At 41.2% G+C, this 24427-nt stretch overlaps 1 protein-coding gene across 2 annotated transcripts in view; it reads left to right on the top strand.

Moving 5' to 3' along the window:
- Nucleotides 1–18784, top strand: part of LOC132988235 (cell adhesion molecule DSCAML1-like) — a 56284-nt gene extending 37500 nt beyond the window's left edge. The window contains exons 12-33 of one of the 2 annotated variants that reach the window (XM_061055505.1): nucleotides 292–491; nucleotides 1153–1249; nucleotides 1443–1571; nucleotides 1663–1830; nucleotides 1937–2007; nucleotides 2440–2680; nucleotides 3694–3879; nucleotides 5347–5502; nucleotides 7228–7367; nucleotides 9778–9931; nucleotides 10497–10614; nucleotides 10746–10909; nucleotides 11021–11119; nucleotides 11451–11639; nucleotides 12123–12410; nucleotides 12514–12669; nucleotides 12790–12820; nucleotides 12931–13049; nucleotides 13145–13297; nucleotides 13522–13722; nucleotides 14792–15103; nucleotides 15441–18784. In XM_061055505.1, the coding sequence (XP_060911488.1) occupies nucleotides 292–491; nucleotides 1153–1249; nucleotides 1443–1571; nucleotides 1663–1830; nucleotides 1937–2007; nucleotides 2440–2680; nucleotides 3694–3879; nucleotides 5347–5502; nucleotides 7228–7367; nucleotides 9778–9931; nucleotides 10497–10614; nucleotides 10746–10909; nucleotides 11021–11119; nucleotides 11451–11639; nucleotides 12123–12410; nucleotides 12514–12669; nucleotides 12790–12820; nucleotides 12931–13049; nucleotides 13145–13297; nucleotides 13522–13722; nucleotides 14792–15103; nucleotides 15441–15874 (3806 nt within the window). In that variant the 3' untranslated portion in view covers nucleotides 15875–18784. The remainder of the gene's footprint in view (nucleotides 1–291; nucleotides 492–1152; nucleotides 1250–1442; nucleotides 1572–1662; nucleotides 1831–1936; nucleotides 2008–2439; nucleotides 2681–3693; nucleotides 3880–5346; nucleotides 5503–7227; nucleotides 7368–9777; nucleotides 9932–10496; nucleotides 10615–10745; nucleotides 10910–11020; nucleotides 11120–11450; nucleotides 11640–12122; nucleotides 12411–12513; nucleotides 12670–12789; nucleotides 12821–12930; nucleotides 13050–13144; nucleotides 13298–13521; nucleotides 13723–14791; nucleotides 15104–15440) is intronic. The other variant, XM_061055504.1, reaches the window with a different exon arrangement.
- The last annotated feature ends 5643 nt before the right edge of the window (nucleotides 18785–24427 follow it).

The raw sequence follows: 24427 nt of genomic DNA, 5'->3' as shown, positions 1-24427 counted from the left end.
TGATGAATTAGTAATGAAAACAAAACCGCAGGAACCCCTTCAATCAATAATCTATGTCTGGGGAAAGGAGGTGGAAAAGATTCAGGAGTAGAAGATGAAGGCATACAGTGAGAAGGGAGGACCAGCAGGGCTTGAAGCGTGAAATGAAAATGGAGAACGATGGGCAGAAATAGAGATGTCGTAACATCTGTAATATATCCATGATTCCCATACTATATCCCTGTTCCGGTGTCTCATTACTCTATATAATACTATTAGCCACACTGACACGTGTCTGTAATTCCCCCTCAGTTCCTGCCATGATCACCAGCCACCCAAACACCACAATGGCAAGGAAAGGCCAAACCAAGGAGCTGAACTGCACAGCGAGGGGTGAGCAGCCCATCATCATCCGTTGGGAGAGAGGCGACACAGTCATCGACGCAGAGAGAAACCCCCGCTACTCCATCACCATCAACAAGAAGGGCGATGAGGTCATCTCCACCCTTAAGGTCAGACAGGTTACAACATGGAGGAGACCTTTACATTTACAAAATGCTCTCACAACTGAAGGGGATTGTTTAATGCAGTGAAATGACTATTACTACTAAAGGTTCAGTCACTCATTTAGCTTCGTAAAAAAAAAAATTGGCTTTATTGATAAGTTAAATTAGGAAGATTGATGGGACTCTTCTGTCAAATCAGCTGGAGCAAGTAGTCAGTTAGTTTAGCTTCACATAAAGAGGCAATAGCTAACCTGGCTCTGTCTGAATGTAACAAAATCAGTCTACCAGCGTCACTTCAACTTTCTTAAGTATTTCAAATCATAAATCTTGATTTCTTGTGACCTTTAAGTTCTGGGTAGAGCATCTTCTTTTGTTTGAACAGAGCTGTGATGGCTTTTTATTTTTATTTTTCATATTTATAGAAAGGTATAGAGTATAGAAAAGAGCATGGTATTGATATTATCATCAGTTCTGCTTAATTGTTATGGAATAACCTAAAATTTCAAGACTTAATGTTTAGTAACTTCATTGGGAAATGTAGAAAAGAGGTGGAATTACCTGGCCTCACACATTTTTGGAGATGTGTGTTATTGCTGCTGTCGGATGTGCATTTTTCACTATCATGTAGCACATTTACCAATTATTCTGATTGTGTTGATGTTTACAGCTGAACCCAGCAGAGCGAGGAGATTCTGTCTTCTTCTCGTGCCATGCCATCAACTCCTATGGAGAGGGACGAGGGCTCATCCAACTCACTGTGCAAGGTATCTGTAGCCACTACATGACACATTCCAGACAAATGACTTACAACTTACTGAAAATGGTGCTAAATGGTACATGTGGTTGTCCAATTTTCTCAGCGGTAGAATCAGATCTCCAGAAATATAGTTAAACCTTGTTGGTGCAGCACTTTCAACTCCTCTCTTTTAATCTTTTTTTTTTATCTCACACAAACAGAACCACCAGATCCCCCTGAACTAGAAGTGAGGGAGGTTAAGGACAGGAGCATGAACCTCCGGTGGATCCAGAGGTTTGATGGGAACAGCATCATCACCAGCTATGACATTGAGTACAAAAACAAATCAGGTGGGTTCCTTAAATTTAAGCATGCCATTTAAATTAAACATTTTGAGATACATGCCTTTTAAGTCTCTAAAACAAAAATTGTTCTTGACAGACTCCTGGGATCATATGTACACAACCAGGAATATCTCACCCACCAACAACCAGGCCAACATCGTAGAGCTGCACCCAGCCTGTGTTTACAGCATCCGCATGTATTCTTACAACAAGATTGGCCGCAGCCTTCCGAGCAAAGAACTCACAATCAGTACTGAGGAAGCACGTGAGTGATTGTTGTCTCTCCAGAAAGCTCTCTGTTTCTGCCTTATTTTTCTCCGTCTTAAAGAAGACTAAGAACGTTGACTTTAACATTTGTTTTTCATCAAAAGCACCCGACGGACCACCGATGGATGTAATCCTCCAACCAATGACGTCTCAGAGCATACGGGTTACATGGAGGGTAAAGTCACTGCTTTATAAATAATCATGCACAACATTAAAACATTACTACTCTTACCTTAAGAAACCTTACCTATCTCTTTGTCCTGGAAATTGACGTAGTGTCTTAAATATCTGAAGTTTAGTAAGGCTTAGGCAAACCTAAATGTGTTATTTATTAATATGCTGCCTCACAAATGCCTTAATAATTAATGATGGAGGGAGGCAGGAGAGGATTTCAGAATTAGCAAATAGATGTGACAGTATCAGTTCAAGGAATGTAAATATTGTCAACCCCTCATAACATTCCTGAAGAAAAAAAAAAGGAGAATTATTATTATGAGAATTATTAAATATTCTGCATTCAGGAAACCGTTTAGTTCTATTTAATTTTCTGTCGTTATTGCTGCACCATGCACTTAAATATAAATTGCTTTCCTCCAATTTCTTTCAGGCTCCAAAGAAGGAGCTGCAGAACGGGGTGATCAGAGGCTACCAAATCGGCTATAGGGAGAACGGTCCAGGCAGCAACGGCCAGTACAGCATTGTGGAGATGAAAGCTACAGGAGACAGTGAAGTGTACACCTTGGACAATCTTAAGAAGTTTGCCCAGTACGGGGTTGTGGTCCAGGCTTTCAACAGAGCTGGCACGGGTCCATCCAGTACTGAGATCAACGCCACCACATTGGAAGATGGTAAGAGAACAAAGAGAGCAGGATGGAAAAAAATGTAAAGATAGTGGCATGAAGTAAAAGGAGCATAGACGCAACTGAGACAGTGACTAAAGTAAATGAAAAAGAACTAATGAAAGAAAGGAAGGACACAAATTAAAAGATTAGTAAACCTCGCTGATTGATAATAGAAAAGAGTCAAATGCAGCAACATATGTCAGACGTATAAGTTTACATAGTTAACATACATTAAGAATAACACGAAAAATGGTAGAAATGGATCTGCAGCACATACTCCCATCCTTCTTTCCCCTTTAATTAGCGCCCTCATTAGGCTGGTAGAGAGTGATAGAGGAACAAGGAACCCTATTACTCTCTAAATGTCTTCCCACTCTGCCTCCTTTCATTCTTTCTGCCCTGAATCGTCCTCTTTCTCCCATTGGTTTCGCTCTCTTCCTCCTCACCCATCCTCTGTCCATACATCCTTTTATATCCTATGTATATTTTTCTGCCACCTCAGATCGTTTCTATTAGACTGAAATATGCAGACAGTAATGGCAGACACCCTGATCATGACAGCAGTAATAGTGATAGTTATTGTCCAGTTATATCGTCTGAAGCTGAGCCTAAAACTGCAATTACCTTGAAAGGTGAACATTTTCTACCTTCAGATTTGATCCCCCACCTCTCAGCTCATCCCTCCCTATACTCATCTGCATTCTAAGCGCTTAAGGTGTAGCTGTTTCACTATTTATGTTGCTCTCTTTTAGTGTTCACCCCCCCCCATTCATCTCCTCTTCCTCTCTCTAAGAGCTCGTGCTGAACAAGGAGCCATTGAGATCTAATTTGAGCTTATTTGACTGATTTATTTCAGGAGAAATTGCCTGTGGGTCGTTGGTGTTTGGTATTGATTCATTATCACTGTGTCAGTCACCATGCTAGATAACTCAGGTCTTCTTGGAGACAGCAATAGTCAAGGATTTTGACAAGATTGTTGAAAATGCAACCCTAATTCTTTGTGCCCTGCTCTCCTCCAGTGCCCAGCGAGCCTCCTCAGAATGTGCGAGCCATCTCTGTGACGTCAGACGAAGCGGTGATCACATGGGCAGAGCCTCCACGGCTGACGCTCCACGGTGTGCTGAAAGGCTACCGGGTTGTGTTTTGGTCCCTCTTCCCTGACGGAGGTGGGTGCTGTGGGGGCCAGGCCCAGTGGCCAATGCAGAGTAATTATCACCTATCTCATTCTAAACGTCACTAAAAACCCCACCTTCCCAAACACCTGCCGACTTCTCCGTCAGTGCTTTGAGTCAGAATGTGTTAATGTGTGTCTGCACCTTTCTCACAACGCACTGCCTGTACCTGCGTGTGGATTTGTCCATGTCCCCCCCCCCCCCCCCCCCTTGTGTTGATGTGTCAAAGATTATTACCTCTATTGGTATTGATGGTGGATGAGAAATCAGGACATTCTGAGTGTTTGCGTGCTCCTATGTCTGCTCAGTCCTGTTTTCCAAAAAATTAAGTTGATTTTCAACTAACTTGCATTAGCTAATGTGTTTTGTAGGAAATCTTCTTAGCTGAAGATTTTTGGAAAAATGGCATGATTAACATTTTATGGTTATTTTTGAGAACTATGTCTATGAAAACAGAATTGTTTTTATACCAGTTGTGGTATCAACATGCCCCCAATAATGCCTAAAATCTGTTACAAAAGACTCGGCTAGTCAATGCAGTGATTTGATACCATCATTTATAAGATCTGCCAAAATTGACCTTTTTATTCTTTTCATAAAACAGTGGCTCACGTAGAATAGAAAATAATAAATACTATGGCTGCCACATTTAATTTTAGAGCAGCACTTCTAGAGGACAATGTGATGTAAGTCAAAAGCTTGTGACAACACAATTTGATGTTGATTCCTTTAAGATTCTAAGATAGGTCTAAATTAAAGATGGTTGCGTTTTTGGATAGTATTCCTTCAGTGTTTTGAGCAAGGCCCAAAAAAGAATTATATTAATTATATCACATCTATACAGGACTAGAACTATACAGCTCAGTGTTTCCCATTCATAGATAATACCACGAACTGCACTACCTTTATACCTGTCGAGTAAAGAAAGAGAGAGAGACATCCACTGTTACGTTTCTCTTTAGATGCAATTACTGTGGTGCAACATCTCATTTTAAAAACATCCGCCCTATGCCGGTGACTTCATTGTTTTGTGGAGCTGGTTTCTCCCTGCACCAGGCTCACCTTAATGATTGAGTGTGAAACTTTTTACAACTGGAGTTTAGATGTCTGAGCAACTTTAAAAATGTACTGCAGTTGAAGATAGTCAAAGGAGCAGACACACCGCTGTGTGCATTAAGAGTAGAGCTACGGCTGTGTCTGGTGCATGTGGATATGAGAACTGCAGAGAAACAAGATGAGCCATTTGCAAACAAAAACTAAAACAAGCTACATAATTAAAGCCTGCTAATTTGATGCATAGCAAAACCCAATATAAAGAGGGTAATGCATTTATGTATTTTTTGAAATACCCTCAATCATTTCCTTAAAAACACAAAATCCAAAGCAAGTTAGTTGTATATAAATGGATATTGTAGAATACAGAGTTTTGAGTGTGTTACCTGCCCACCAGATAACCAACAGTATTCTGTAAAAGACATTTTGCATGCTGTCCCTCCTCAGAGTGGGGAGAGATGCAGAATATCACCACCACTAGAGAACAGGTGGAGCTGCGAGGCCTGGAGAAGTTTACCAACTACAGCGTTCAGGTGCTGGCCTACACACAGGCCGGGGATGGAGTCCGCAGCAACGTTCTGTATATCCAAACCCGAGAAGACCGTGAGTATACAAAGTCTCAAACATGTCGAAATGTAGCTTATTTTGTTGATTCATTTGAGTGAAATACCAACAGAGGAAGGCATGAATCATGCTTGTAACGGATGAGGGCAAAGGGGGCAGGAAGGAGATAGGAGGGGACATATAAAAGAGTGCAGGGCTTTATCTCAAACCCATGACAAAAGCTCATTCATGCTTGGAAGCTCCATTAGCAGTGCTAATGAGAATTAAGAGGCTTTGGGCCCACAGCTCAGGGCTGAGGGAGAAGACGGGGGGAAGGGAGGGGTGCTCTCTTGGAGTAGAGCATCCTGGAGTCAGCCATCAGCCGGGGCCTCACATCCTCCCTCCCGCCAGCACTCTTGCCATAGGCAGAGGGATTAACTTCTCTTGGATTTGAGAGAATTAATTTTGTGCTTACACCATCGGAGGCGGGATTACAGACAGATCCGTGTCTCTTTATAGAGGAGGGGAAGGAGGAGGGGCCTGGGGGGTGAAGATGGTAAAGATAGAGGGGTGATCATAGAGCTCATTGTTGGCAGACAAAACATACAAGGACTACAAAAGGACAGATAATAGATATGTCAAAGCCAAGACATTTCAATCATTTTCCTGATCATTCTAACCCATTTAAAGCATTCTATGTGTATCTGGTTGAGGGTTTTAGCCCTTTTAATGAGACCATCCCTCCTCTGACTGGCACAGGAGTGCTAATATATTCATGTAGGTGGGGCTTTCTCATCATCACACGGGCCAAGCTAGCTGTGCAGCAGACTGTTTCGGTGTCTGGAGACCTGGGTAGATTCTGGGCACCAGATGGGACTTAACCCCCCCCCCCCCCCCCGTCCTCCTCCTTCCTCTCACGCTTCTTCTTCGACATGGAGGTCCAGTTATGATAATGATGACTCCTTTGCCTGCCCCTCCCCAACACCACCACCATCATCCCTCCCCCAGGACCTGCACCTTTCATTCTCACCACTTTTCCATCCCCACATCCGTCCTTTAAGACATCCCTCACTACGCCTATCCTCCCTGAATCTGTGTTTTTATCCCCGCTCATGTCATGTGCGGGATGAGGGAGTCCAAGGGCATGGGGGTTGAATTATTGGATCAGGGGGGCCTCGTGTGAAAGAAAAGAGGCATTTAGAGAACTGTTTCTTACACTGCAGTAGGCACCTTTTGTGGACCCCAGATGAGGCCCAGTGTCAAGCTTGTGGTATATTTATGGAGGGGTTTGAATAGGCTTGACACTGTGAACCAAATACTGTATGTCCATGGTGACAAAAGCATTATTGTTCATCTCTCAAAGTATCCAGTATCCTGATGTGTTTTATTTTGCATTGCGCATTCCTTTTAAAGCCTTCTTACGCCTTACTTGGTAGTAAGAGTATTAAGTGGTGTCCAGTGTCAAGCTGAAGTGGCCAGCGGAGGATCAGACACTGCTGCCTAATCTGTTTGTGGGTTTGAGAGTTAAGAGAACGCTGGGTGTCACACAGTCTGAACTGCTGACCAATGTCTGACTGAACATATGTCACCACTGTGCACCCAAAGGGAGTACTTCCAAGTCCTCTTGGAGCGGCTTAGTGTGGGATAAGACTAGCAATCTGCAAACAAGCCTGCTCCTTTTAATGGGCATCCAACAACCAGCATGAGTGTGCACAAACACACAGAAGCTAATGCTCATACCCGCTTTGCTGATGTTCCGATGCGTTATTTTTTCAATGTGTACAGTTCCTGGTCCACCAGCTGGCATCAAGGCAGTTCCCTCTTCACCAAGCAGTGTGGTGGTGTCCTGGTTGCCACCTCATAAACCGAATGGTGTTATCCGCAAGTACACCATCTACTGCTCCAGTCCAGGGTCTGGACAGCCGGTAAGTGCTTCCTCTGTGGTTTTTGCCTCAAAAGGGGGAGGGCATTAGAGAAAAAAAATCCAGGTGATTGAGAAGTAAGGAAGTCAGATAAAAATCTATCAATGGAAACACTTCAGCTTTAACAACTGTAATTAATTGAACCCGTGCATGTGTACGTTAAAATTTGTGTATGTCTCTCTTTCACTGCGTTTGCACCATCGCTTTATTTCCTACCCTCCCAGATGAACAGATGAGGTTGTCTTGGCAACGTGATGAGACGTAGATATGCAAATGAAGCAGAGAACAAGCTCACACATGCACACTGCCGCATAAGAAGCGCACACACACACACACACACACACACGCACACAGACATCACATTTCAACGTTTTCTATTTATACATGCATGTGCAGCATTTCAGTTGTGGTTAGATCATGTGCACACAAACACTAACACACACAGTGAAACCTGACATCTAGCTAGAATCTCACTTTCTTATTATTCACAAATACTCCTCCCTCTCTGTGCATGAGTGCCATGTAAATGAGCACGGGCAGGGAGGAAAGAGGGAGGAAGGGAAGGGAGGGGGAAAGACGTCTAAGAGACGGAGAAAGAGAAACACCATTAGAGGTAGGGAGAGGCCGAGGGGAAATGAGGGGAAAAGAGAGGGATGAGACGAAGAGGGGGAGAGTGTGAAAGACAGGCAGGGAAGAAGGGAGGAGCAGAGGAGGGTATCAGTCACATCGAGATGAGAGTGCTTTTGTCCGTCTTTTCATTATCTCCCCGTATCACTCCCTGGATCACCACAACACCGCCGCTATGCTGGAGGAATTTTCGAACGCACCCCCTAGACACACAAATACCAAACACATCCTCCTTCCTCCCATCCTCGTTTTCTCCATCCTCTCCTCTTCACTGAGCTAGACAGAGAGGGATAGATGGAAAAAGGGAACGAACGAATGGTGAAGGAACTTGAGATGAACACAGAGAGATAGAACAGATTAAAGAAATAGAAGAGTGGACGGGTTTGAGAAGGAAAAAGTGTTTTTGAGTGTACGTTGGAATGTGTGTGCCTGTGTGACTGCAGGTGTGAGTGTTAAATTCCTCTCAAAGATGTGTTTGCTGGAAAATATCCAAGGAACACAACCTTTTAATCCAGAATAGAGGCCCAAAATATGAACGTTTTTTCCTTTCCAAAAAAAGATAAAATAGGAAATACTGACACTCAGTGTTGATGCAGTATTTTATCAAGTGAAGAGAATTTTCTTCCATCAAATGCTTAACTGTCTAAACCATATTTCTATGGTCATATTCATTCCTCATTGGAAGCCATAGTAGAGTAAGGACTTACACTTCTGCATGTCTCAATTAAAAAAACTCAAGGGGCAAACAAAAAAGAAAAATCTGCATAAGTCAATGCAATTTAATGTTAAAAAAACCCTAAAAAGACTAAGAAAAAGCTCAAAGAATGGCAAACATTTAAAAAATAGAAATCCAAAAGAAAATATAAACATTGTTTTTATCAATAAACAGTGGTTCCAAATATACGCCTTGGAGCCCACCCTTCTTGTACCTAAGAAACGCTGAGCCCCCCAGTAAAACAAGAGAAACATTGCTGTCAAAAATCAACATAGCTTTTAACTGTTTTCATTACAACCTGAGGTAGAAGTGGGGATGACTAAGTAAACCAATGGAATACATGAAATGGAGCTACCGTGGGTTTTAGATTACCCCCCTGTTAAGTCTTTACATTTAAACACCTGCCTTACATTCGGCATGTTCCTGAGTTTTACCTAAAGGAAGGTAAGGAAAATAAATGAGGTCAAGAGTGAATGTAGTTCTCTCTTTCCTTTACTGATGTCTTGATTGTGTTGTCCTTACTTTTATCAATAGGTTTTTTTCTGTTAAGTTATCAATTATTTTCAAAACATCGACATTACATTACCATGAAGTATTCCCCAAAAATAAAGTAAAACCTGCTTCAGAATATTCATCATGCCATCGGCCATTTTCACAGAACATCTTTGCAATATGTGAGAGATTAAAGCACATGTGTAAATGCTGAAATGAATGATGGCTGCATTCCATTTAGCAACTCCAATTTCAGGATCCCAGTATTGTTCATGTTGCCTCACTTTCACACTTAAATTGTTATTAAGACACAGAACAGAGCTATCTTCATTTTCATTAGTAACACCTCTGCTTCTTTCTTTGACAAGTTCTAATGTCTTCTGTGAATGAGGACGATTTTATTCCTTGTGTCCAGTCATTGAGACCTAACATAAGCCTGGATGTGTTCTTCCAACAAATATTGAATACATGTTACCTGTGACACTTTTTTAGCCTTGAAGAGACTGGCCTCCACCAAGACTGTCATGTCACTGCATCATCATATCTTGCTAACATGACATTGTGTGCCCTCTGTCCCAGGCGCCCAGTGAGTACGAGGCCAACCCAGAGATGCTGTTCTACCGCATCACGCACCTTTCCCGTGGTAAACAATACCACATCTGGGCTGCAGCCGTCACGACAGCGGGTCGAGGCAACATCAGCTCAAAGGTCATCGTGGAGCCTGCTGGGAAAGGTAGGACCTCAAGGCGAGCCTGTAGTGGAGCAGAAGGGTGGAGGGATATCAGCAAAGGTTATAGGAAGAGCGCTGTGAAGATGTCTATGAAACGCTAATATGATCTCCTCTCTCTGTCTCTCACTTTCTCTCCTGCTCACTCCCGTCTCCCTCTCTCTCTTATTGATTGACAGCTGCTGTATTGATTGAGTGGCGGCTATGTGTGCAAGAAACGCTGTTGTTAATTATGTGGTGATGAACAGGGCCTATCTAGTAAAATGACCCTTGGGGAGAGAGGTAGCGGGAGAGAATCAATAAAGGGGAGGATCTATGGAGAAAAGATAGAGTGAAACTAAGCGGTTCAGAGGAGGGGCTATGCTAAAATACCACGCTACAGTTTTTTTATTTCCTCAGCAGAGAGAAGAACTTTCCCCTTTGGCTAACTGACTTAGAAAACAGCCGAGGGTGGCAGTTGGACATGAGGAAAGAGACGCCAAAGCAGTTTTATGTTGTCTTGGTGTATTTATAATCTTCTGTGTGAGAAAGTGAATGATTGAATTTGACCCCTTTTTTTGTGTTTGTGCAGTCCCCGCTAAGATTCTGTCCTTTGGAGGCACAGTGACCACACCCTGGATGAAGGAAGTGCGTCTGCCCTGCAGCTCAGTGGGGGAACCCGCACCCACAATAAAATGGACCAAAGACAGGTCAGAGCTCATCATGTGCCACTCAAATATCAGCGTCATGACTCACTCAGACAGAGAGTGCTGCTTGTAAGGGGCCAATATAACTCATCTTTTCCTGGATTAACACGTATGACCTGTGTGTCTCTCGACAGTGACGACTCGGCCATCCCAGTAACTGCAGACAGCCAAAAACAGATCCTGTCCAACGGCACGCTGGTGCTTCGTTCAGTCAAAGCAGAGGATTCTGGGTATTACACCTGTACGGCAACTAACACTCTGGGCTTTGACACCATCATAGTCAACCTGGTGGTGCAAGGTAATAGGAAGCAGGTGTCTTTAGTTGGTAGTAATTATAAGAGGATGTTTTAGTTTTCTTGGGTTTCTGCTCTGTTGTTAAGTCAAGGTCTCTCTCTCTCTTTATACCCAGTTCCTCCTGATCAGCCTCGTTTGACCGTCTCCACCACTTCCACCTCCTCCATCACCCTAGCCTGGATCCCCGGGGACAATGGGGGAAGCTCCATCAGAGGTATGCCCCTGACAAGACTGCCCACCAAAACCTGCCCACGTTACAGCTGTCTTTAAATGAAAAACTTTGACTTTCTATCTAATTTAATATACATTTTTTTTCAGTATTCACCATTTTGCAATCAGTTGTACTAATTCTGCAGATTACAGTGAAAAAAAAACCTTGTTTCTGGGTAAGAAGTAGGCCTAGTCAGAAAAAAAAAAACCTGATTGCTAGCTGTTTGTCGCCCCCTGGTGTCCAGCAGATGTAGCAGCAAACTCCACAGTCTATCAATGGTTGTTACTATGAATGACTTATTTTGAATATTAAACTTTGCTGTGTAATCCTGCAGGATTTGTGCTTCAGTATTCTGTGGACAACACAGAAGAATGGAGAGACGTATTTATCAGCTCCAGCGAACGCTCCTTCAGGTTGGACAATCTACGCTGTGGAACCTGGTACAAGGTCAAGTTGGCCGCCAAGAACAGCGTGGGCTCAGGGCGCATCAGTGAGATCATTGAGGCCAAGACGCATGGACGAGGTAAAAAGAGTTACCAGATAACCCTCAGGCTTTCTACAAAGATTGACTAATTAGACTAATATTGAATTTAAAAGTTTAACATCTTGTTTTTTCTTGCTTTAACAACTTATTTTGAAACAAATGCCCACCTCAGATCAAGTAGTTTGTGCCGAAAAAAAAATCTTTACTGGACGAAAAATGTTGGATGCTTACTATTTCTATTTTTCTTCTTCTTCTTCTTCTTCTTTTCTCTTTACTTAATCCTGATAACTATTTAATATTTTCCTCAAAAAAAGAAAATACCTAAATGATTCCAGAGTGAAGGTTTTATTTTTGTCAGAATGAATGCTATTGCCTGTTAATACAAATATTAATGGACCCAAAAAGAAAAAAAATAATAATAATAAATCCTGATGTCTGAAGGTGTGTTTAAAGATAGTATGCTTCCGAGACATTTGGCACAGCCATGTGATCTTTTTAACCTCCTGTTGCTCTTCCCTTCAGAACCTGTGTTCAATAAGGACCAGCCGCTGCTCACCCACATCAACTCCACTCATGCAGGCCTCAACCTGCAGGGCTGGACCAGTGGCGGCTGCCCAATCACAGACATGATGCTTGACTTTAGGCCTAAAGGCACCTGGGCCTGGCAGAGCCTCAAGGCTAACTCCACAACTCAGCTCTTCCTCAGTGAGCTGCGGGAGGCCACCTGGTATGAGCTCAAAATGAAGGCCTGCAACAGTGCTGGGTGCGGCAACCAGAGCTCCCAGTTTGCAACCACAGACTACGACGGCAGTAAGTGTCTCCTTAACTTAATTTTTTTATTTTATACATCTCATATTATACTGTATTATACTGTATTAATTATTACTGTCCTTCCTTCTTCTTCTTGCCACAGGTACAATCCCACCCATTAAATCGGCTCGTGGAGAAGGGGATGATGTGAAAAAGCTGTTCTCTATCGGCTCTCCTGTCATCCTGGTTACGCTGGGCGTTGCTCTGCTCTTCATTATCCGCAAGAAACGCAAAGAGAAGAGGCTCAAACGACTTCGAGGTGAGAAAAAGATTCATTGATTGATCTGTTATTGTGTGTTAATGAATTAATGCAGCAAAGTGTGACGAGTTGAAACCTCACAGCCATCAATAATCTAATGAAGATATTGTCTTCTTTTAGATGCTAAGAGCCTCGCTGAGATGCTTATCAGGTAACAGCTGGCTTTTTATAGTTATACTTTTTACAGTTCAACCTCTTTTTGTTCGAAAACTAAAAAGAGACACCAGTCTTACTTTGTGTGCCATTTCCATGTGTGTGCAGCAAGAACAATCGCAGTATAGACACTCCAGTGAAGGGCCCACCTCAAGGACCACGGCTCCACATCGACATCCCTCGTGTTCAGCTGCTCATTGAGGACAAGGAAGGAATCAAACAGATAGGTATGTGGCTGCATTCGACTGCAACACACAGTTTAATTTATCAAGTAGTTTGAATTTAACCTTCACTGTTTCTCCTCATCCCGTGTCTGCAACAGGAGAGGACAAGGCAGCTGTTCCTGTGACAGACACCGAGTTCAGCCAATCAGTGAATTCACAGAACTTCTGCACAGGCGTGTCTCTGCACCACCAAGCTCTCATCCAGAATTCAGGGCCTTTGATTGATATGTCAGACATCCGCCCAGGCACGAGTGAGTTCAGTTTTCTTTTCAAGTTAAGGTTTTTACACTGAATTTCGCAGCTCTTCCAGGGATAAAACAAAAGACAGGTTTTGCAGGTAAATCCAGGCGAAAGCTTTGATCTCTTGTTGAACTCATGAGACAGCAAGAATAGTATTTCTTCTTGAGGATCAATAAATGGATACACAGTCTTTGTAATGCACAAGCTGCTCTCTGATCACTGTGACCTCTCTCAGATCCAGTGTCCAGGAAGAGTATAAAGTCAGCGCACAGTTCGAGGAACAGATACTCAAGCCAGTGGACACTAAGCCGGCCGAGTCAGAGCCAGTCAACAGCCTCGGCACGAACTCTGACCTCAGACTGGCGGACGATGGGCTCTCATGGCATCACAGCCACTGAGAGTGACAGCTACAGTGCAAGCCTCTCACAAGACACGGGTAAGTAAATCCCATTAATCATATGTTACGTTCTCTTTTTGCACTGACAAGCAGCTCTTTTACGGAACATTGGAAAGGTGTTTTTTTTCCATCACACTAAAGCTTAATTTACATACATCATCAAATGCATCATCAAGTTATTAAGTTTATGGGGCCCTGGTGGCCTAGCTAGCAGACAGGTTGCACCCCATTTAGAAAGGTTATAGTCCTCCAAGTGGGCGGCCCAGGTTCTAGTCAGACCTGTGGCTCCTCCTGTGTCTATCCCCACTCTTTCACCCGATTTCCTACTCTACCCACCGTCCTATCTAAATGAACTCAAAAGCTCAAGATTTTAGTTTATAATGGATAAAATCTATAAAATTCTAACCTTTACACCTCACCTGTGCACCTACTTCAAAAAACGTTTTTACTGTTAAATGAGACCAATGAGTACTGTATGTAGTGTTACATTATCGTAGGATTAGAAATAAAAAATGGGTGAATTTTGTTGCTAACTCATCAGAATTCAGAGACCATATCAAAATTGTAACCAAAAACATTACTTGTTTTCTATGACAACAAAGTAAATGTATTTACATTGTCCAAAAACACCTGCAATTATTGATATACTGGATATAATCTTGACATATTCTGACAGTGTAGCTACGAGCAATTTGAAATCATTGTGAAAGCCGAGCATGACTCTATGTAGTTAGAGGAGAATAGTTTTAGTTATTAAAATAAAAAAGGCCTGTTTGAGGAGTTTCAAACTTGAAATGCCAGGATGTAGATAGGTCCGATGCATTCTGGTTGAGATCAAACTTTATTTAAGAATTCAAGTTATTGGATAAAACAGCCATTCAACCATCTATAAACCACTTGAGTTATTTTATGTTATCTAACTTGACTTATATGAATGGATTATAACACACAGACAATCCAACTAGTTTCAAAGTATGGTTTAGTGTGGACTGTACACCTTTACTTCAAATAGAACGTATACATAGCTGGTGCAACAGGCCACTGGAACAAATGAAAGGAAACAAAGACAATAAGCTAATGAAATGATTTTCTCTTTTCATTTTTCCAGATAAGGGTCGCAACAGCATGGTGTCGACAGAGAGCGCCTCCTCCACCTATGAGGAGCTGGCGAGGGCCTATGAGCACGCCAAGCTTGAGGAGCACCTGCAGCACGCCAAGTTCACCATTACAGAGTGTTTCATCTCCGACAGCTCATCCGACCAAATGACCACGGGCACCAATGACCCGGCAGACAGCATGACCTCACTGAGCACGCCGTCTGAGCCGGGCATCTGCCGCTTCACTGCCTCACCACCAAAACCGCAGGACTATGACCGTGGTAAAAATGTGGCTGTTCCCATTCCCCACCGCGCCAACAAAAGTAAGTAGGAAGAGACAAGAGACAAGCAGAGACAATACTGTACACAGTAACAGAGCAGAAATGTGACCAGATGCCTTTTACAGAACTTTAAAAGATCCTCATTGAATTAAAGAATAGTTTATACAATAATGATATGAGGCGTTTCGCTTCAAGGACTAAAGCTACACAAAATAGCAAAGAGTCGAGTCGTGTTTCTCGATTGATAATCAAAGTAGGCAAAACCCCTGATTCATGTGTTACAATGTAGGAAAAGAACACGAGCCCTATTTATTGAGATGTGAACTCAAAATGACCTTAATGTATGGTCTCATCCTGACTTCTCCTGTTTCTTCTACAGGTGAATTCTGTAATCTTCCCCTTTACATGAAGACAGACCCTTTTTTCCGCAAACAAGGGGAGCTGCATGACCCGTGCCCAGCTGTGCCACCGCGAGAAGCCTCAATTCGCAGCCTGACGCAGCGGGCTTATCACACCCAGGGTCGCCACAAGACTCTTGACCCTTCCAAGCAGCAGGCACTGACGCTGGGCCACTCTGGGCTGGGCAGCTTGGGGGTGAACTCGGGCACCGCCACCCTGCCCCAAAGGACTCTCACCATGCCTAGCTCCAACACCGCAGCAACAGCCTCCACTTCCAGCACGGGCAGCAACCCCACCAACAGTAACAAAGTGGGGGGCTCAAGAGACTCGCTGCTCGAGAGCAGCTCCTCTGCACTGGGGAGACTCCAGAAACAGAGTGCAGGGGCATACTCTAAATCATACACGCTGGTGTAGCTGACTCTCCTGCACAGACTTGCATTGCTGTCCCCTCTCCTCAGCTCGCCCTGCGTTGGTACTCTTCAGCCAGGGCCAAAAGGGGCATGCAAACATTTTACATTAAACCCAACTAATGGTGAACTGCCCAGCATTCTGTCTAATTTTACTCGGGATAGATCTTCTCCCAGACAGAGACCCAGTTTACCCTACTTTTCATATTCACCTGGGACTCTATAAAAGATTTACTAACTCCAACTAACAGTTCCAGCCGGCTGGTGCTCAGTTCCGCTCATTTCCTGCGGAAATTGCACAGCAAAAACCCAGGAAGTGATTCTATGGTCATTTGGAAATATTGACTTTAATTGAGGAGCTAAAGCTCTGTGTTTATGATGATGAAGACTACGATAGCCAGTATGAAGCTGTGTGGCCATTCTGTCTCTCATACGTACACGCATATTGTCCTCCATAGTTTGAGTATTATTGTCAATTTGCAGGACTTCCAGTTAAGTTCCCTTTTCTTACTGTTTCTTTCCCTCCTTTGTGTCTCTTAAGGTCCCAAATAGCTATTGGCAGAATGTTCTCCAAATGGTGAATCCAAAATAAATCATTCAGGTTAACTTATGTCCAAGAATGTTAAAGAAAAAAAAATCTATCACATTAACTTTCTCCACACATCTTTCTCTCTCCAGCTGAACAGTGTTTGACTTTTTAAAACAATCATGACAACCCAAATGAGCCAGCTATAATTCCTCACATTACAAATAGAGAATATTTGGTATTATAAAGAATTTACATATATATTTCTATGTAGGTATATTATTGACATTTAAGTGAAATTATGACAAAGTATAAATGGTATGTACTACAATGGTGTAGTAGTATTTACAGCAATTTAATGTTAAAGTCAAATTTAAGAATGAGACAATCGCTCAATCATGAAATTTAATGAAAGAGAAATTTAAAAAAAGGTTGGACAAATGACAGAAAAAGTTTAGTATATCTACGGAATGTTCTGTATGTTTCTGTATGTACACTGACTAAGAGAAGAGTGTTTCCTTTCGAGGCCACATGCTGAGGAAGGAAAAGCAAGCTAGGCTAGCAAGTTCTAGTGTCAATTCCTGAAAAGGCAGGAAGGTTCTCTTTGCTGAGATTGTTTGATGGAGACAGTTATTCTCCATACTCACATGGAGATCATTTTCCTCTGACGTCATGCTAAGGGTTGGAAGTTCAAATGCTGTTGTAGTGTCAAACAGCTGTGTCCTGTGTTCCAGCTACCTATAGACGACACATTAAACCACATGGGGCATAAAGGCCTAGACAAAATGTTAGCTAGCCAGCGTTTCCTGTCGCGACTGATGCTGTCGTCAGAGCTTCTGCTGTTGTCTATTTTTTAGTTGTTGATCAATTAAGAAGAAGTGAAATTAAATTATTTGGTCAGATCCCCTACCTTTATATGACTAATCCTAGAATACAGCATAAAAACATAGCAGCATTTAAGCTTCACGCCCTGAGCGTGATGTCAGAAGAAAATGGCCACCGTGCGGAAAAGATGTCAGAAAGCTTTCTGTAAATGTATTTAAGCCTGCTCATGTGTCACTTAGACTGAGCCCGAGTGGTTGTTGATTATGATAAGATTTAGAAACCAAATCAAAGTGAATCCACAAATAAGTTTTATGTAGCGTAAATGTACAGACTTGAGTTGTGTTTCAGAATTAAAGGCTTCTGTAACAGAGACAAACATCCTACCAACCTCTCAGCCAGCCACAGTGCCACTCAGCCGGTCTTCGCTCTTTAAGGAACGTGATAACTAGCTGAAGGAAATCTCCATCATGATGTGAATGAAGTAAAAATATTATAATGTTGAGCGGTGTTATATGTCAGGGAGTTCAGTTTGAAAAATTATATAATATTCACTCAATTGATATCTTTGTTGTTGCCCTGTCTGAAGTACTGTATATGTCCCACTTCCTTTATCTTCATACCCCTCCATTTTGCGCTAATGTACATTCACAAACGAACCTTTTGGAATGTCTATTTCAAACATCTCCATGAAAGTGTTATGTGGTTTATATTTATTTACACATTTGCTTTGCTTGTTTGTTTATTTGTTTAAGGAAGGGTGTTTCTATTGGTCTCTTTATTTTGAGTCATAATATTCATTTTTAAATTTGTTTGGATTTATGTCAAAATTTTGTTTCCAGGGGCCAAGCAGTACTAAAGTATTTGGTCTGTGGCTAAAATCAGTTCAGCCAGGTGAAATCAGGGACTCGTAGCTATTTTGGTCACACAAACAACTGTTGTGTAAATACTGGACTCGAGTCAGTCTGTAAACCTTAAGCATTCAGACTCCTGTCCTTTTTCCCGTTCCGATAAATTAAAGTTCAAATTCACCCCCTTAAACTTACTAGACCCATCATCTCTACCTTTGTCAGTGTTGTTTATAGATTAAGTCTTGTACATAAACACAGTTTTGTATGAAGAGCTATTTTCAGATAAACCAGGGGACACATCAGGGTTGAATGCCCCAATTTCAAAATTGAAATAGTATCAAAAATAAATATTTTACTTCTGAAGTGGGCAAAAACATTTTTCTTTCCCTTTATGTTTTTGATACTAATTTGTTGAATTTTTATTCTTTTTTTAAAGGTCTTTTAATGTCGTCATTTGTCCTGTTTACTTTTTTTTTTATTATTTTGTATTTTGTTCATCCTCAAAAAGTCATTGCATGCTTGCTAAAAGGGAAAAATTGAAGGAAAATATGTATGAAAATCAAAAACAAACAAAAAAAAATGTTGAGGGTATCCCAAACATTTGTTTGAGTTGCTTGTTATAGCAATTGCTTGTGTTCAAAAGTACATTTTCTATGAAAAGAAAGCAAAAACTAAAAAGATCATTCTAACACCTTGTGCAATAAAGCTATCTTTCATACGTCATGGCTTCTGTCCTTTTCAACAGGTCTGTTTGCACATTATGTTTGGACTGAGATCATACTAAATTAGAACCGCTGGGTATTTTGAGAGGCACTATTGATACTTAATTCATCACCAAGCCTTTAAGCTACATAACTTCAATAACGGTAAAAGCCTGATTGAGTATAGGATGTTCATTTTGAATGCCCCTGTTTTTGAACATACACAATGTGATCATGTTGATCCAACCAGAGAGATCTGAGACACGACACAAAAGATGTTTTTCACACAACGATGTGAGGAATTATCAAGTTTGTGACCACAGCAGTATAAGCAAAAGACAGAAACACTTATAAACTAGTTAATAATAAAAGTGTTGGCTAATGTTCCTGTTCATAGAGTGTTAAAATGCTGTAAAATCACAAACACTTACCGCACTTCAGCAGACATGAGCGGAGTAGAGTGAATTACCATAATGTTACTTCACCATAAGAGATCACAAATACAAAACAAGCAACCTGAAAACCTGGCTGTGGGACATTGGACCAGACCTTTACCCTCACAGGGCTTCTTGGGGGAGGTGGCTAATCCAGTCTAAATGTGTTTTGTTGAATCAGAGAAGGCGTTCGAACACGTCCCTCGGGGGTCATGTGGGGTGTAATGTGGGAATACAGAGTCCCAATACGGGGGTTGCTGCGAGCCATCAGGTCCCTATATGACCAAAGTGAGAGCTTTGTCCACATTCTCAGCACTAAGTCCAGGTCCGAGGCAATGGTTCACTGTCGGACAATGGTGGACTGCAACTTCTGGGTCGTGAGTGATCCCTGCCTCAAGTGAAGAAGTTCAAGTATCCTGGGGGCTTGAAAAGGGTAGGCTCTACCTTGGAGATAGGGTGATGACCTCAGACATTCAGAGGCAGCTGGAGCCAGTAGAGGTGGTTTGGGCATCTGATTGCCGGTCACCTGCCTTTGGAGGTCTTCCAGGCACGTCCAGCTGGGAGGAGACCCAGGGGTAGACCAGAAAATTTTGCTGAGAAGAGGGACATTTGGGGCAGCTCGCTAAGCCTGCTGCCATTGCGGCTCGGCCCCCAGATAAATGTCAGATAATGGATTGATGAAAAGGAAAAAAAGATTCAGGGATGAAATATGAATCTATTATTTTGACGCGTTACACAGCTTTGGTTCCTCTGACCACAGGTTTGACTGTCAGGCCTAAGGAGACGTGTTAGACCGCCCTGCTAACAACCTGCTCTGTTATCTTCCCCTGCATGAGCTTATGCAGCTTCTGAGCTCCAAAGTAACAGACCGAATTTCAGATTTGAGGCGAATTTTCATCAAATTGTAAACATTTCCAGCATTCTCTGGCTGATGGTAGCGGCTTCAGTTCAATGACAGTGTCTTTTTACCAATAATGATAAGATATGAAGGTTGGTGAGTTTTTGATCTGCAGAGAATGTAGGCTATATAACATATGACCACATCCATCTTGTGCATATAACACAACTGCCCTTAACCTGATAATGATACTGAACGACACATTATCCACAGAGGACATAACATTCAGGTAACTAATAGGCTATGTGCTCTGTGATATGATAATGTCTGAAGAAGCTATATAAATGTCAATAGCCTCATTTAATTGAATTGCCATCAAAACATATATATGGGTTTTACAACGAATCAGTCAGATGTGCTTATACTTTGTGTGAAAATAAGCAGAAAATATGAAAAAAAAACATGTGAGTAAAGCACCTCGACAGTGGGTGCTGGATGTGTTAGACTGTTAGTGAGGCTGACAATGCTCAGTTAGTGGAAGATCATTATACTTCACACCCATATCACCATAGCTGTGGTGTAACATTTTGGCACCAGATTCTTGTGCAATCTCAGTAATGCATCTAAACAGAGAGCCCTAAAACAACCTAAAATATCCAAAGTTAAATATGTAAGCTAAAATGTACATAACATTTCAATCAAATGACATTTGATTCCCTGCCCACTTCATCCAAGCTCTGCTGCTCTGCAGCCACAAGATGGCGACATAACATGATAATCTCCAACCACTCCACGGAGGTGAACAGACACTGTAAGGGAAGTGTTTAGCCCAAAGAGTTCAGTCATTCATGACGGATATGCTGTGAATAATTGATGCTTTTCAGACTCACCTGCATCAGTGCCTGAATACAACAGCCTCTAGTTACTACAGCCAAGGCGTCAACTTGAATTCTTGGCCCCATGAAAAGATATTGCTGCGACACAGCCTAAGCCAACCCTGCACAATTGCTACATCCACAGCTTGATTATGCTTATGACCTATTAAAAGCTTTCAACAACTAAAACTTTGTGTCACAGCCTGACAATTGGGGATCAAAAAACCACAGAAAGACGCATTATTGGAAAAATCTTAGACACACTGTACTTTTTCAAACACAAAATACTTTACAGAAGAATAAGAATTGTATTTTTATAGCACCATAAACAAGAGTGTGACAAGAGCGTTTACAAACAAGCAAAACAAAACACAAAAAGGTAAAAAAAAAAAAATTAAAAAAATCACATTAAAAAACAAACAAACCATTAAACTCAAATAGGCAACAACAGAACAAACACTGCATGGCCTGACTCCAGGAAAACAGGGCAAAAGACATAAGAAAGGTTAAAAGGCAGCAAAAAGGAAACAGAGCAGAAAGGGTTAAAGCAATAAATAGCAATCAAAGAAATTAACTGAAGCAGGAAAAAGTAAAAACAATAGGCCTACATAGGGATAAAAGCAATGAATGAAAATGAAACACAGAAAGAAAATGAAAGACATCTGAGATCTGCTATGAGAATCGATATTTAAGTATGTTGTGCAAAGACCAGATCACAACTTACTGAATGGACATTAATAAGGCTTTAGATCAAACCTATCCACATGGCAGTGATGGAGCTGCTGGAACAAATTTCCACAGCAATAGACAATAAAGAATATACAGCAGGAGTTTTCATTGATCTAAGAAAATCATTTGACACAATTGACCATATATTAATATAAGTAATGGTATGCTTACTCAAATCCTTAAAAATAGACATCATTATGTGCAAATAAACAACAACAAGTCTGAGTGCTGAGGGTTACAAGTGGGGGTCCCACAAGGGTCAGTGCTGGGTCCGAAATTGTTTATATTGTATATAAATGCTATTTGTTGTGTGTCCAAATTGTTTAATTTTATTCTGTTTGCCTTTACAAATTATGATTGATTACATTGAAATATAAGAGTGTACAAGGATACATTTATAGGAGCGATTAGATCACAAACTATGTGGAAACACACGTTAATTATATTAAAACCAAACTATCAAAGTCCATCGCAATATTGAACAAAACAAGATATTCTTAACCAAAATTCATGACATATATTGTACAGTATCTTCATACTTCTATACAACAAGAGATCGCTCAGAATAATAAACAGATCAGAGCTGATTATCGTGAAACGACAAACACATTTTGATTTAAAATAGTATAACTGATTTACAGAGCATACAACAACACCTCACCAGACTGCATTCAGAGACCGTTTCAAATAAGAGACTGTCAGTATGAACTGAGAGGGAAATGTATGTTCACAAAAACAGAAGACCAGCACAAATGTAAAACAAACATGTGTTTCAGTGTGTTGGGTACATTTGTGGAAAGGCTTCCAAACAGAAAGGAAAGATTGTAATACCCACAAAAGATTTCTAAATGTATTATAACCTATGATAATTATCAAGTATAAAACTGAAGAATGAACAACAGAGTGTATGTAATTTGTTTGAGACTAGGGTAGACAGAAGGCCTATAAAATACTTCTATTCTTCTGTTACTTTCTTTACTGCTGTGTATACATTTAAAGGGAGATAACAAAACATGGATGTAAAAAGGGTAGGTTTAATAAGCTAAGACTTCAGCCTACATATTTTTGTTCCTTTTTTTGTTCCTTTGCTTATGTTTTATTTATGATGCTTGAAAAGCATAACTTAACTTGTTCATTCTATTATGAATCTCGGACTCTGAGTTTCTATAAGTTGGAAGATGACCAAAAGTAACTGAACCAAAAAAATATTTAAAATAAGAATAAAGATCGAAACACTTACTGCCACGCTGCATAACTGGGCTGTGTACATTATCAGCTCTAAAAATGGAAAGGTACAATGTATCAACTTACTGTGAAATCCACTGGCTGGTCACCTGCGTGGCTTTCAGGTGATAAACTCCACATCCGGAGATTTCTATCCCACTGAGAAGACCAGTGGGATATATTCAGTGACTATCCGGATCCTAATCTTCCAAAATGTATGTAATTCGGGATGATTTATGTAAACATTTTAGTGAAATAGTGTACTTTATCTTAGCTCACTAGGCTAACGCGGACGCTGCCATCTTGTTTTTTAATTTTCCAGTCAGAGGCTGAACCTGAAACAGACGTCACAGCCTGTTCTCTGTTTTGAGAGCTATGCAGCTTATTCTACTAACAACATATCTATGATCTTTTTTGCAAAACAGCTTTATATGAAGATGGTCTTTTAAATTGAATAAATGCTTTTTACAACTATTTTTGACACAAAGCTTCGAGGGTTTTTTATCTCTGATAAGTAGTGTTTATTTTACTCCCACCTGATCACCAATACATAGGAGTTCCCATTTAGGATGCCAAATATCGTAGTTTTGTTGTTTTACATTTATTTCATCTGTAATATTAAATGTTCGCTTTTCGATTTTCTTTTTGTATTTATGGCCTAATAACTATTTAGGTCTTCATCTGACATCCTTGGGTGGTAGATATTCTGGTTTCCCAGGTTGTGCTGGGGAAAAGGATGTATTTTACACGGTTGTGCATTACTCTGGTGATATTATACATGCCTTTTTACAGAAGGAGACCAAGCATTGAAACATTTTGGAAAAATGCTTTAGACGTCAGAGGGTTAAAGGCAAAACCAAGTCTATATAGGGGAATTTTAAGTAATGGATTCAAAGATGTCACATATTCTGAATACCTTATCTCCTCAGTCAGATTGTTTCAAAGCTGAGGGGTCCTGATGGCAGAAGCCTGAGCAGTGCCCACATTGGCTGTTAGAGCCTGCTGTGGAGTGGCACGAGGCTGTTATGTATGGGAGGGGTGGAGCTTAGGCCAGTTGAGACACAGGTGAGGGAGGGGATCGGGCCAAAAGGACTACCAGACTTGAGTACCACATCAGAAATATGCCTGGCATGTGAAAATAATTTCTAAACAAGGGAAGACTCCTCCTGGGTTTCAAACCCAGAGCCAGCCTGCTGTGAGGCAACAATGCCCTTGAATGAGGGGTTGAGATTTAAAAATATTCATGCTCCAAAAGGAAAGGCTCCAGCAGGAATTAAAACCCAGAACCATTGTTTTGTGAAGCAGCAATGTCAGCCACAACGCTTATACACCTCCATGCAACCTCTTTGAGTTTATTTTGTATTACATCGTAGTGTATCAAAAAGCATGGTCATTAATCTGCAGGGGAAGACAGATCAGCCTCACGTCACGGAATAACTGTCCCCAGTTCTCATTTAACTTTCCTTGTTTTTATAACAAATATTATAGTAGATTATCTCACCTGACATTAATTACATTGCATTTTATGATAATAATAATCAAGATGATGATAATAATAAT

This window comes from Labrus mixtus, chromosome 14, assembly GCF_963584025.1.
Source record: "Labrus mixtus chromosome 14, fLabMix1.1, whole genome shotgun sequence".
In the NCBI taxonomy this organism is placed as follows: domain Eukaryota; kingdom Metazoa; phylum Chordata; class Actinopteri; order Labriformes; family Labridae; genus Labrus; species Labrus mixtus.
This window is presented reverse-complemented; position numbering and strand designations above follow the sequence as displayed.